The sequence below is a fragment of the Stylophora pistillata genome, chromosome 2 (genome assembly GCF_964205215.1).
Source record: "Stylophora pistillata chromosome 2, jaStyPist1.2, whole genome shotgun sequence".
Taxonomy (NCBI): domain Eukaryota; kingdom Metazoa; phylum Cnidaria; class Anthozoa; order Scleractinia; family Pocilloporidae; genus Stylophora; species Stylophora pistillata.
In genome coordinates, this window is record NC_142520.1 from 1,029,701 (window position 1) to 1,041,910 (window position 12,210).

Genomic DNA, 12,210 nt, shown 5'->3' on the forward strand with positions numbered 1-12,210 from the left:
AATTTACAAAGCTGCAGTGGGTGTCTGCTCCAAAGCACAGGTTGGTTAATGTCCAAAGTCCCTGTCTGGGAGCAAGACTGGGGCAAGCAAAGTCCAGAGGTAGAGAGCAAGACATGCCCAGCTGGAGCTGATTTTTACCCACACAGTGGCCCAGTTACTGGTCAGGGTGGTGAAGTCCGAACCCGCTGGGCTGAGAAAAGATATACAGAATGATTTAAATCAATGAAGCCATGGGGAAGCTTCTGCCTTACTTACTGGTCAGGGTAGTAAAGACAGAACCCTTTTCATTGACAAAACAAACAAACAAACAAAAACAAACAGACAAACAAACAAAAAACAAAACAAAACAAAAAAAAAACATTAATTAACAGAAAAAAACTTTGTAAGGAAACTGTTTGAAATAGTCATTTCAGTGACGTTTGAGCCTGCTAGACTGAAAAGAAAGAGTAAATTTCTAATATACCCATCAATGTACTTTGGCTTTTTTTTTTTTCAGTAAAACATCATTAATGGAGAAATGACAGATTAGTTATCTTTGTTTTTGGCTGCAGCAGTGAAGTCAGAATGGTCAAGAGGAAAAATGAGAAGCTAACCATCAGTGCAACTGATCAAGGTAGTGACCTCAGTTATTGAATAAACAAGAGAAGGAGAGCAAACAGCCAACAGATTTGTAACGTATCTACAAACTACACGGTGTACATACCTGTACCAGTTAGTAAGGGTCATCATAATGTACAGTGAGGCCAAGGTGAAGGTCAGGTGAAAGAAACTGTAGTTATAATTCACAGCTGTGCTCTCGTCATCATAGACGCGTTGGATTTTCACCTTGTTTTCTTCATTAGTGGCATTTCCAGTCTCAACATCTGATGAGAAAATAGGAGGGAATGAGAAAAAGGAAAAGTACCTGGTAGCTGAAAAGAATCCGAGGGACTTGGGAAAAAGGTGAAAACAGAGCTGCTTATGTCTTTCACCTGCTTTGTGAGAGCTTAAAGGGTCTGAGCTGTCTGATAATCTGATGTGAAGGCATGTCAGCCTTAGTGGTTATATGAGCTAAAGCTACACTCAGTTACAAAGGATAAATTCTGAAATGAACCCTATATCTTTCTGTAAGTTTAGAATTTATCCAGCCTTGTTGGATCAAAACAATGCTGTTGTTACAAAACAATCTACTATGCTTTAATTTTTTATTTTCTCACAGCAAAGAAAAAGAAAAATATGACGCAGCACCAACCTTGGTTGTAATCTGGAAGGAGTGTCTCCTAAAAATATTGAGAGATAAATTTAAAAGTAATTTAAATATCATCCAGATCTGATAACAGCAATTAAATTAGACTACCATGAAAAAAAAAAAAAGTTGAAAAGAACAACTGCATGGGTGGAAAACAAAAAAAGAAAAAAGTAAACCACGAACCTCCATGCTGCTACTAGCTGTGAGACGGTTTGAAGTGGTTGTTTTCAAGCTAAAAAAAAAAATCATAAAAACAAAGTGTAAAATAAATTGTCTTTTAAAGTAATAGAAGTGAACTCCATCACTCAATCCAAGTAAAGGAGACTAGGAAAAACACTTATATGTTTCTTTGTCACATATCTATCTGTAGGCTATACTAAAAATTATTCGAGGGAACAAAACTAGTTGATTTATAGTAAAACAATTAAAATATTCCCTCTAGTCTTCTGTGAGAGATTGTTAAATCAGGCCTTGCCTTCATCAACTATCAAACAATAGAAATTTGGAGTTCTCAATCTACTTGCTAATCATAACTCACAGTAAACTTCCGTACATACCAAGAATACACAACCATAACAAACATGAGCACAGCTGCAACAACTGTCCTCCCATTGCCTAACCCAGGGGCCAGGTTATCACTAGAGATTAGTGAACCACTTGGGTTACACATGCGGTCTGGGGAAAACAACACAACACAACTGTAACAACATAAAATTACAAAAGCAGGCTTGAACCAGTGGCACTCTCCATTATATGATGTGGTAATTGTGTAAACTAGAAAACCAAACTGACAGGTAAGATAATAAGTAACTTGACATCATCAAAGAAAAATTTAATTAAGTCTAGCACACTATGTTTGGCATCATATGTATTGTAAGTTCAAGTCAAGATCAGTCAAAATTTAATCAAAGGACCTGTGAAGGCAAAATTGAATAGTAAGAATGTTTAGTAGTTATCAAGTAGTACCTTACCAGGTTCATTGGACATACCAGACCAAGTCAGATACATTGTGTACAATGTAATAACTGCTGCCTGTAGCAGGCCAGAACTGGGTTGACCTGATATTCAACCAAAAATTAAAAATCAAATTAATGATAAGACCTGTTATTGTCCAACTTGACATTGATAGAACAAATTCTGCTCACAAAGACATGTCTTGGTACACTACCACAATATTTAAAAAGGAGGCAAAAGAGCATATGTTTAGATATGATACCCACTAGTTACTAGTATTAAATATAATTCAACTGAAACCACAGTGTTTAAAAGCCTCAGGGATAATTACTCTTGCTTGTGGTTTTGTCTTCATCTTAAATCTCATAAGGATGCTAACTAGTGACTGGGGTGATATTTAATAATAATAATAATAATAATAATAATAATAATAATTAAGCATTTATATAGCGCTAAGCTCAACTAGTTCTCCGTAGCGCTTTACAAAATTATAGACTAATTAACATAGCAATTAATTTATAGAAAATCGTAAATTAAAAAGCGTCTTTGAACAAGTATGTTTTAAGGTTCCTCTTGAAAATTTAACATAATCTGTTCGGCTGAGAGAGGTTCTTCACTTACATTCCTGAACTTTGGGATGAATAGCAACCATGGAGACCATAAAACATAGCACAAGGTTTAAGCTGATGAAAAACTTGTTGTTCTTGCACCCAGAAGGCTAGAAACAGAAATACATGTAAATGATACAGGCTAACTTCACTATTTCATGATAATCAAAATTAAAACTGGTCCCTCAAAACTCTTTTAATTCCAAGAAAAAGATCCCTGACACAAAAACTTGAATCTTTCATATTCTTAGCACATTTCAATTAAAGCAGGATTCACTGTGTAGCAGTATGTTGATGGATTTTCACACGACACCCTTGTTCAGGAAGGGAATACAAAAAGATTCCACATACCTCTGTATAAAACAAGAAAAAACACACAACTGCTCCAATTGACAGAATGTATATCCCACTGGTGACAATGACAAGGGCTACAAACAAAATGAGAAAATTCATATCAATAACCTGCAACAAAATTAATAAGAATTGTTTTATTTTGATCAGATTTCTCCCTTTACCTATACTTACCCCAATACCACCTTTTATTGCCCGTTGTCTCATACTTCTCAACCCTAAATATCAACAAAATGGCTTGTTATGGTTTTGATGTTTTTACTTTTTTGGGGGCTAAGAAACTTGGATGGCAGATGTTATAATAGGCAAATAATATCACAGACTTCTTTATAATCTTAAGTGTTAGGCCATCCCAATGAAATAAGCCTGGAAAAAAAACATGAGAAGTGAACTCCTTTGTGTCCCACAAGGACGTAGGCATGTATTGACACTTGTGTATCCTGATGCTGGTGCAACAGTCCTGCCCTCCAATTAGCTTATTGCTGCAACTCAAGTAAAATTTCATGAAATTCTTGCTATTAAAAGCATCATTCATCGATTGCTTGGCTCACCAAGTTGTGACAGAAACAAACAACCAAACAGAACTAGCCCTGTAACTTAAATTTTCAGTAAGTAGAACAAAAATTTGACTTTCTCACTTGTACACAATTGTCCTTTCATTAAGCAAGTGGAGTTACAAAAATGTTCTGGTTTGATGTAGTTTGATACAATTAAATCTTAACTTAAATTTGTTAATCTGGGCAGGAATGTTTGTGTATTAATAGTTGAGTTGAGGAAAGTGTTAGTATTGCTGTTCATTGTACATCAGTCAATCATTATTACTTACCATGATTCACTCCAGTTGTAGGCAAAATCGATCAATAAAATCAACTGAAGCAAAATAAACAAGTAACCACCACCCATTCCAATGTACATCCATGCTAAAGACAAAGTTTACAAAGTCACTGAGTAAATAGTCATCCACAAATGTTTTTGAAAAATTTGACAAACCGGTCAGGGAAAGAGCCAAACCACAGCCTGATATAAACAAAGGTATGTTTACAATGAATATGATTGATATGCACAATAAAATATAAACAGTTGAGTCGTATAATAATTAAAATTGAAATCTGCACATCTGAAGTAGTCAAGAGATTGAGAGTTTACAAAATTTCAGTTGAAACCACACTTGTCTGATGCCTGGCGTTACAAAGCATAATTAATATGTACTCATTAACTGAATAGGAGGGCTGGACAGGAAAATACTTGGCTCAAGGTAAAGTTCAGTTATGCTGATCGCTAAGCTGAAATACTTCGAGTCTGATAAGAAAGAGTGTACCTAATACCACAGATAACTGACCACATTCACAGATATTTGCAGAAAAGCAATTTGTACAATTATGCCTCCAGTATATTAAATGTGGCTGAAAATTGATATGTGCAGAATGTTGTAGGGATTTGCTCCAGAAGAAACTTTAATGCCAGGTTCTCATAAAGTATTTCTTAATTACAACTGTTCATGCTGCAGCCCTATCTACTGTACTGTGTATCAATGGCGATTTTGAGTGAAATCCACGGATAAAAGTCACAAGGGTTGTGTTTGTGTTATTGATCAGACTGTGTATAAAGAAGGTAACAAATTATATACTTAATGTATAGTCCTGAGAGAAACAGTTAGTTTTGTTTTCAAGAGAGTACTGATGCTTCCCGAAGCGAAGTCCTGATGTTTCCCTTGACTTCGTCTCAGGAAACATCAAGACACAAGGGAGAACAAAATTAACTAGTTTCCAGAGGGACCATACATTAAGTGCTTTGTTATATATTTAAGACTTTCCCTTTAACAATCATATGGAAAAAACATGCTGTTGTGTCAGATGCACAAGCAACAGCTGTGCAATTGTATCCCTTTAAATTTGATCAGGGGCATGTGACTAAGTATCAACCAATCACAGTGCTTGTTTTGTCGAGTGTAAGTCTAGGTATGCTGGTATCACAAAATCTGATATTTACCAACTCCAAAGTTTCCTTTGGGAATGTAAAATGCTGCAACTATCAGTGCTATAATAACACCAATCTTGATGAACCAGAACCTGAGGATTAAAAATATCAGAACACTGAGGATTTTTCCTGAAAAGAAACACAGTCACTTCCTTGTAAACATTGGATCCATGACTTTCCTTTTTGTTCATTGAACAGAAAATAATAAACTTTTAAAACAATTAAACAAGACACGGGCAAGAAGATTCTGCTGAATAATTATAACCATCAAAGCGTAAGGAGGCTTGATATGGACAAACTTCGTTGTTAATTGAACATTACACAATGAAGTCACTAGAATTAAAATATTACATTGATGGATTGAATAACTCACCCGTTTTGAAATTTGGCCCTGGGATCATTACTACTCTTGACTTTAAACATCAAGATAGCCATTATCAGGAAGAATGCTGCCATTGCAAAACACACTCGATACACTGCTAAATATCCCACCAGACTGTTACAGTTAGACTCTGGAACATTTTCACAGAAACGTGGAATTTTTTCCAATTTTTCAACAATGCCAGGGGCAAGCATGACGGCAGACAAGACCGTTCCCAAGAAAAGAATTATTGTGTATACAATCCTGGATGCTGTGGAGTTTTTGCATGAGGGACATCGAGCACAGCAACAAAAACAAGCTGATGAACCACAACAACACGCAGCCTACAGGGATTCAAGACAGTTTTCAGTACAAAAAAAACGGAAATTCAGCCTTATGGAGCTTTTTTTTATAAGTTATCAAAAAGAAAAATCGTACAGAGTTGTGACATTTCAGACATAATACTTCCACTTAACAGTGAAATATATGGATGTATCTGTACGATAAGCTGTAGCGACAACTTTTCGACAAGAGCTAAGTAGACAAAAGTCAATTATTGCCAGGGCGATCATATTTAAAAAATACAAATTTATAGTCTCTAAATTGTATAGCAGGAGGAGGAGAAAGCGAACAAAGTGTAGTTAACTACTGAGGATGTAAAAGTAGGGATTTCAATCCAAAAAATCTTCGTTTCTAACATGCTACTTAGCCTGAACCGTCTGGGCATGGCGGACTTAAGAATTACTTACCACTGGGGCTAACGAACTGGCACAAGAGGCACAAGATGACAAAGCCGCACAGCCTCCTAAAGCACCTAACACAGTTCCCATTTTGTGCTTTTACACGTATAAATTTTCCTTGAGGAAAACAGAAAACTCGTTTAATGCGATCGTAACGTGAGTATCTGGATATGACGTCATAGAGGTGCGAATGAATCAAGCAGTGGATTGTGGGTTGAAAAGAGTTTCTTTTGCGCAAAGTTTTCGTTATTTTTCCATCGCTTTTCCGTGATCTATCTTATTTAATATATCTAAAGCTTGGTAGAATATTTTAAAAATACGATCAAGTTACTTGTGTCAAAAGAAAATGCCACATATTTCCAGAAGATTTGGAAAGGTCTGGAAAACAGCTTGTTATGAGCCCGCAGTTTAATCTGCTGTACAACATACACAGACAGGTGTTTCTGAAAGCGTTGATAAACACAACACAATCATGAACGAAGACATAGAGGACGACGGAGGCGAAATTCAAACATTTCTTCATCAACATCACGCTGGCTGCGTCTTATCCAGGCTTCACGATCTGCGGGAAAGAGAGGAACTTTGTGATGTTACGCTTGTGGTCGATGGAAGTGCCATCCAGGCTCACAGAGCTGTGTTAGCGGCGTCTAGTCAATACTTCAACGCCATGTTTACTGCAAAGATGAGTGAGAGAAATCAAGCGACGGTAAGGCAAATCTTTGGTTTTAACGGACAATTGTTGCTGTGGGATAGTTTTTGTATACACTTGGTCAAGGCATCTCCATCAACTTTCATCTCAGACGGTGTCTGGTAAAATTTTACTAAGGGCAGGACTTGAACATATTATCTCGTTAAGTGCCTTAAGTCTTTTTTTATTAGTGATATCAGGCAAAAATTAATAAATATCTGGCGGAGATACTTCTGTATCCTAGCAAACACTAAGATTATAAAGAATTTTCAAATACGTTTAGCTTTAAGTTTCAAGTATATATGGATTGTGTTGTATTAATGACAAAGTTAAACGATCATAGACTATGAACATAGAGAATGTTGTCGCGGAAGATTATTCTCAAAACAGAATTCCCTCTACTTCAAATGTGATTTTTTTTATTATTATTTCCATTGAAGGTGGAGATCAAAGGAATCGATTTTGTGTCAGCAGAAACTCTTATAAACTTTGCCTACACATCACAACTCACAATCACTGATTCCAGAGTTCAAAATCTATTTCTGGCTGCAGATCTGCTTCAGTTCAAATGGGTGAAAGACTCCTGCATTCACTTTATCATGCAACAAATTGACATCACAAACTGTCTGGGTGTGCGAGCACTTGCTGAGAGACATTCCTGCAAGGCCATGTATGAGGCTGCCACGCGCTTTGTTACTGAGAACTTTCTGAAAGTTTCTCAAACTGAAGATTTTCATAATCTCAGCATCAATGAGGTACTTGAGTTAGTTAGGAGAGATGATGTGAATGTGTCAGATGAAATAGAAATATTTAAAGCATGCATGGGATGGATTGAATATAACACTCTGAAGAGGAAGCAACACCTTGCTGAATTTTTAAAAGCAATTAGATTGCCTTTTATTCCTGTAAAAAATCTTCAGAAACATGTGAGTGGACATGATTTGGTGAAACATGATGTTTACAGCCTGGACATTGTTAAGGAAGCAATGACATTTCATTTTGAGCATGCTGGGATGAAAATGAGAGACTCGTATGCTGAAACTGTGTATATACTTGGAGGAGAAACATCATTCATGAAGGAGGTAAAGACTGTTGAGAGATTTAATCCAGAGAGTACGCAGTGGGAAGGAGTAAAGTCTATGACTGAAGCACGAGCATCTTTCACTGTGGCTACCCTAGAGGGTAAGCTGTATGTTATTGGAGGTTATCGTCGTGGAAGGAAGTTGAACTCCATGGAGTGTTACGATCCAACACAAAATGGTTGGGTCAGTTTACAGCCAATGAGTAAGTGTCAAGGTGATGTGCGTGCTGCTGTACTTGACGGCTTTATTTATGTGGCTGGAGGATCCAGTGAAGGTCTTCTGACATGCAGGTAACAGGATTTATGTCTAAGGACAACTTTGTGGGAGGTCATGTTTCAAGCTGTAATGTTTTCATCACTGAGTTTTACATATGTTCCTTTTTTTATATATTTTATTATTATCCTCTGCCATTTAATTTCCCTCTAAAAATTGAAAGAGTCAATTTACCTTATTGCTAACTAATATCACAGGAACCTTCAAAACTGCTTACCAGCAGATGTTGCTCTTGATATCACATGTTTCAAAGATGCACAAAGTGTGCTATTCTGTTGTGCCTTCTTTTATTAATCTTCTATTTCTAATAATCATTTTATGAACCCGCTACATCCAGTAAGAGTTTGTAAAACAAAGATCTTTGAGTACACTGAGTATGGTTCAATGATTGTGTTTACATAAAAAGTACCAAGCCTGCTTTGTACTTTGGTACTTTATGACTTTTCCTTTGGAAAACTCAGTCCAGATCTTCTGGTTTATTTTGAAAGTGTGTTAATACAAATGCATACCAAGATCTCACCATCAAACTAGACTTGAATATTTATTAATCTTCTGAGGCTTAATATCAGCCAGGATACTTTGAAATTTTATGTCCTCATAAAAGGTTAATAATTTCCTTAGTAATAACAGGTAGATGAGCTCTCCTTGCCTTCATTTATAAAAGTATTACAGAATTTAAACAATTTTAATTTAATTTATAGAAATATATTAAGTGGTCAGTTTTGGCTAACCTTATCACTTTCTTTTACGTAAAATTTTTTTCAACATAGTGAATGTTTTTGTGTTTTTAACAGCTATGTTGAACGATATTCACCCTTTGCCGAAGGATGGCAAGTTGTTACTAGTATGCATCGTCAGAGACGTCGCTTTGCTCTTGCCGTGCTTGATAATCATATCTATGCTGTCGGAGGATTTGATGACAGCAGAGGGGATCTTAAACATGTGGAATATTATGATGAAAGCACAAATACGTGGACAGAAGTGAAGCCCATGCATTGTTGTCGTTATGACTTTGGTGCGGTGACATTGTCTGGTTACCTCTACGCTGTAGGTGGTGCCAATGGCAGGAGAGGTTCATTAAATACTGTTGAACGCTTTGATCCAACCATGAATGAATGGTCAATGGTTGCTCCTTTGAAGCATTGCAGGGGAGGTGTGTCAGTAGCTGTGCACTGTGGAAAAATCTTTGCAATGAATGGAATGAATGAATACATGTCAATTGTCGATTCCACAGAGTGTTACAATGAAGTACAAGATAAGTGGAGCAGCTTAGCTGCTTGTACACACACAGCAAGATTCAGTGCAGCAGCCATTGTCTACCCTCCTGTAATTCCCCTGCATGTTAAAAGCCTGACCCACCCAGGGTCAGTATGTCATGAACAACAACAATAAGAACACTCATAAGGATGAGGTCAATCTGTAATGCATAAAGGCATGTCATGAAAAACAATCCAATCTCAGTCTGAATGGCCAGTGGAGACTTCTACAATTAAAAGTAAATGCATTTTTTGTGATAGTCATTGTTAAATGCCCAAGTAAGTCAACTTAGTGGCCATATTGAAAACTAAGTGAGATCTAAAATGCGAGTCACTATTTTTATCTTAGTGGTCTGTGTATTTTAGTTCATTTGAGGTTCCTGATGCAGTAGAAAGTTTGATTAACTCAGTGTGTGTCAGACAAAACTGATAAAAATATTGTCGATGAAAATGATTTCAGGCTGTATCTTACTGAACACAAAAAATGAAAAAAATGTTTTTTTCGTTCAGTATCCATGCAGTTTCCTATTAGCTACTTAACAATGTTTAAGAAGGCTTAAATTTGAAGTTAATTATAAAAAGTAGACTCCATTGGGTCCAGTGATTAGATTACTTACAATTCATTCCTATAAAGTTAAGGCACCATCAACGGGAGAAAAGTACCAGGGCCCAGTTGTTCCAAGGCCAATTAGCAAATTCAGGGCAAAATTTTAATCCAGGTTTCTATATTTCTCTTTTCAAAAGCCATTTTGGGATAATTTTTTCCAATTCTTTTAGAGCATTCAATCATCAAATAGTAGACAAATGGAATTAAATTTAATTTTCTTTTAAAGCTTTTAGATCTGAAATCAAATTTCACACTAATCCTGGGTTATCTTAATCCACCTTCGAACAACCTGGCCCAGGAGTCTTGGATCATTACGTCATATAATTTTTGCACCAAAACGAGGCATTACGTGGTAAACAATATGCGAGAAAATGGCGAAAGACTGAAGGAGACTGAACTTTAATTTCAGATGCATCAATTATTTCTCTGCATTTTTGGATAAATGTCCTTAAAGAAAGGTGGCATGTACTTGCCTATTGCTGCTCGAGATAGTCAAATAGACATAGAACCCAAAACAAAATATAAATAGTTTGTCCAGGAAATAAAAATACGGCTGACACTTCAGACAGATATACCAAACTCTTCCGCTAGTTTCTTATTGTTTAAGAATTGACGCAGTTTAAATAGAATTAAATAGAATTAAACAAAATTGCTCAAATAAAGTAAGCTTAAAGTTTTTCATTGCGTTTCTAAAACTAGCAGTGCCCATTCTTTTCTTGTTCTTTCTTGGTCTTTGTATTTGCGACCAAGTGTACAATTTCTCGGCTGAAGGCTGAAGTGTTTTGAACACCGCCAGTAGTAATGTGAAGGAAGCGAAGCCTGTAAAGTGTATGATATCTGCATCAGGCTTCGCTCGTAACCTCATATACAATCTCTTTTTCGAGCATTTTCTTCAGCAAACGGATTCTTTCTTGTGCAGATTCAAGCATTTCTTTTTTGGAACGCTGTGGTTGTCCGGACGGAGTAAATGTACGCGTGGTTGTTGACAGTTGTCGCGTAAACACTTGCTGTAGTAGCTGTTTCAAGATGTTGGTCTTGTGTCGCACTATCAGATGTTTTCAATTGATAAGTGCATTAATCTGTTAAACAAGACAAAAGCGTCGCAAAAAATAAAACTGCGATCGAGTCGATAAAACTCTTCTGCCTTAATTACTTAAAGCGAAATTTGGACTAATATCGCGCTTGATCTCGACTATCCATTGTTTCTTCGTCCTTAGGAAATGTACGAAAGGTCACTCCTGGTGTCTTTTTTGATAAAAGCGAATTTAATATCTCACTGCCTTATTGTTACAACGTCTCCCAAATCCACCAACTCAAACTTCCACTACTATTATTAAAAAGCTCAGCGCGTATGTTTTCATTTGGTTGTGTTTTCTTAACCATAGTAGCTGAAATCACGCCTGAGATCTAGGCGAGATAGCATAGAAACCGTAACCTTAACGGCTAATTTAGGGGTAACCTCAAGGGCTAAGAAAACACTAATAGATGTGAACCTTGCACCGACAAAAAGTAAAAATTTAATGTAACTAAAACTCTTAAAATTGCATGGTATGTTTTGTCAATAATTAACCACTGGACGTAGATAATTAACCACTGGACAGATAGCACTATTCATCCTTTGGCACAGATTGAAGTTTTGTTACTTCCCTATCACTTTCTACATTGGGTTCTATTGTATCTTCCTTTGGAAGAAAAATGGGTGAAATCAGATGCCAATTTTGCCGTTTGTGTTTATTATAAAAATGTTTTTCTAAAATAGAGCGAATTGGTGCAGTCTGTTCGTTACATGCTAATGACCGTTCGTTAGAAGAAAATGAGAAGAACAATTAATTAAGAATGGTTGTGAACATTACTTCGATCAAACCAATGCTACGAAGTGTAACGATTTTCATCGGGTGGTCACAAAAATCAGCAAAAAGGCGAATATATTCAAAATCACGACGTGTATGTGTGCACACCGTTACCTTTTGGCTCCAGAGAATGTTCTTGGCACGTTCTTGGAAAAAAAAATTGTTTGAACAGTCCAGTACGTACATTCCAACGTGCGTAGGATGTATCCTGATGTTCTCGTGCATGAGTCATCAC

The 12,210-nt window shown here is 36.5% G+C and overlaps 2 protein-coding genes across 2 annotated transcripts in view; one reads left to right on the forward strand and one right to left on the reverse strand.

The window, feature by feature from the left end:
* The window catches only part of LOC111333619 (putative serine incorporator), a 7,351-nt gene extending 950 nt beyond the window's left edge, over window positions 1–6,401 (reverse strand). The window contains exons 1-13 of the mRNA XM_022939240.2: window positions 6,229–6,401; window positions 5,492–5,823; window positions 5,131–5,210; window positions 3,968–4,061; window positions 3,316–3,359; window positions 3,142–3,218; window positions 2,804–2,900; window positions 2,200–2,286; window positions 1,786–1,903; window positions 1,412–1,460; window positions 1,232–1,259; window positions 704–863; window positions 1–190 (exon numbers count right to left, since the gene is read on the reverse strand). The exon at window positions 1–190 is cut by the window's left edge and continues 950 nt beyond it. Coding sequence (XP_022794975.1) covers window positions 46–190; window positions 704–863; window positions 1,232–1,259; window positions 1,412–1,460; window positions 1,786–1,903; window positions 2,200–2,286; window positions 2,804–2,900; window positions 3,142–3,218; window positions 3,316–3,359; window positions 3,968–4,061; window positions 5,131–5,210; window positions 5,492–5,823; window positions 6,229–6,309 — 1,392 coding nt within the window. The 5' untranslated portion in view covers window positions 6,310–6,401 and the 3' untranslated portion in view covers window positions 1–45. The remainder of the gene's footprint in view (window positions 191–703; window positions 864–1,231; window positions 1,260–1,411; window positions 1,461–1,785; window positions 1,904–2,199; window positions 2,287–2,803; window positions 2,901–3,141; window positions 3,219–3,315; window positions 3,360–3,967; window positions 4,062–5,130; window positions 5,211–5,491; window positions 5,824–6,228) is intronic.
* Window positions 6,402–6,540: 139 nt separating this feature from the next.
* Window positions 6,541–10,022, forward strand: LOC111333618 (kelch-like protein 12). Its single transcript, XM_088747047.1, has 3 exons — window positions 6,541–6,925; window positions 7,348–8,279; window positions 9,057–10,022. Exons 1-3 carry the CDS (start codon window positions 6,692–6,694, stop codon window positions 9,652–9,654), a joined length of 1,764 nt encoding a protein of 587 aa, XP_088603173.1. The 5' UTR covers window positions 6,541–6,691; the 3' UTR covers window positions 9,655–10,022.
* Window positions 10,023–12,210: the final 2,188 nt, after the last annotated feature.

Bases quoted from the DNA above. Each gene is read 5' to 3' on its own strand.
- LOC111333618 (XM_088747047.1), top strand. From the start codon at position 6,692: ATGAACGAAGACATAGAGGACGACGGAGGCGAAATTCAAACATTTCTT. The intron at 6,926-7,347 runs GTAAGGCAAATC...TTTCCATTGAAG, and splicing joins GTGAGAGAAATCAAGCGACG to GTGGAGATCAAAGGAATCGA. The intron at 8,280-9,056 runs GTAACAGGATTT...TGTTTTTAACAG, and splicing joins GAAGGTCTTCTGACATGCAG to CTATGTTGAACGATATTCAC.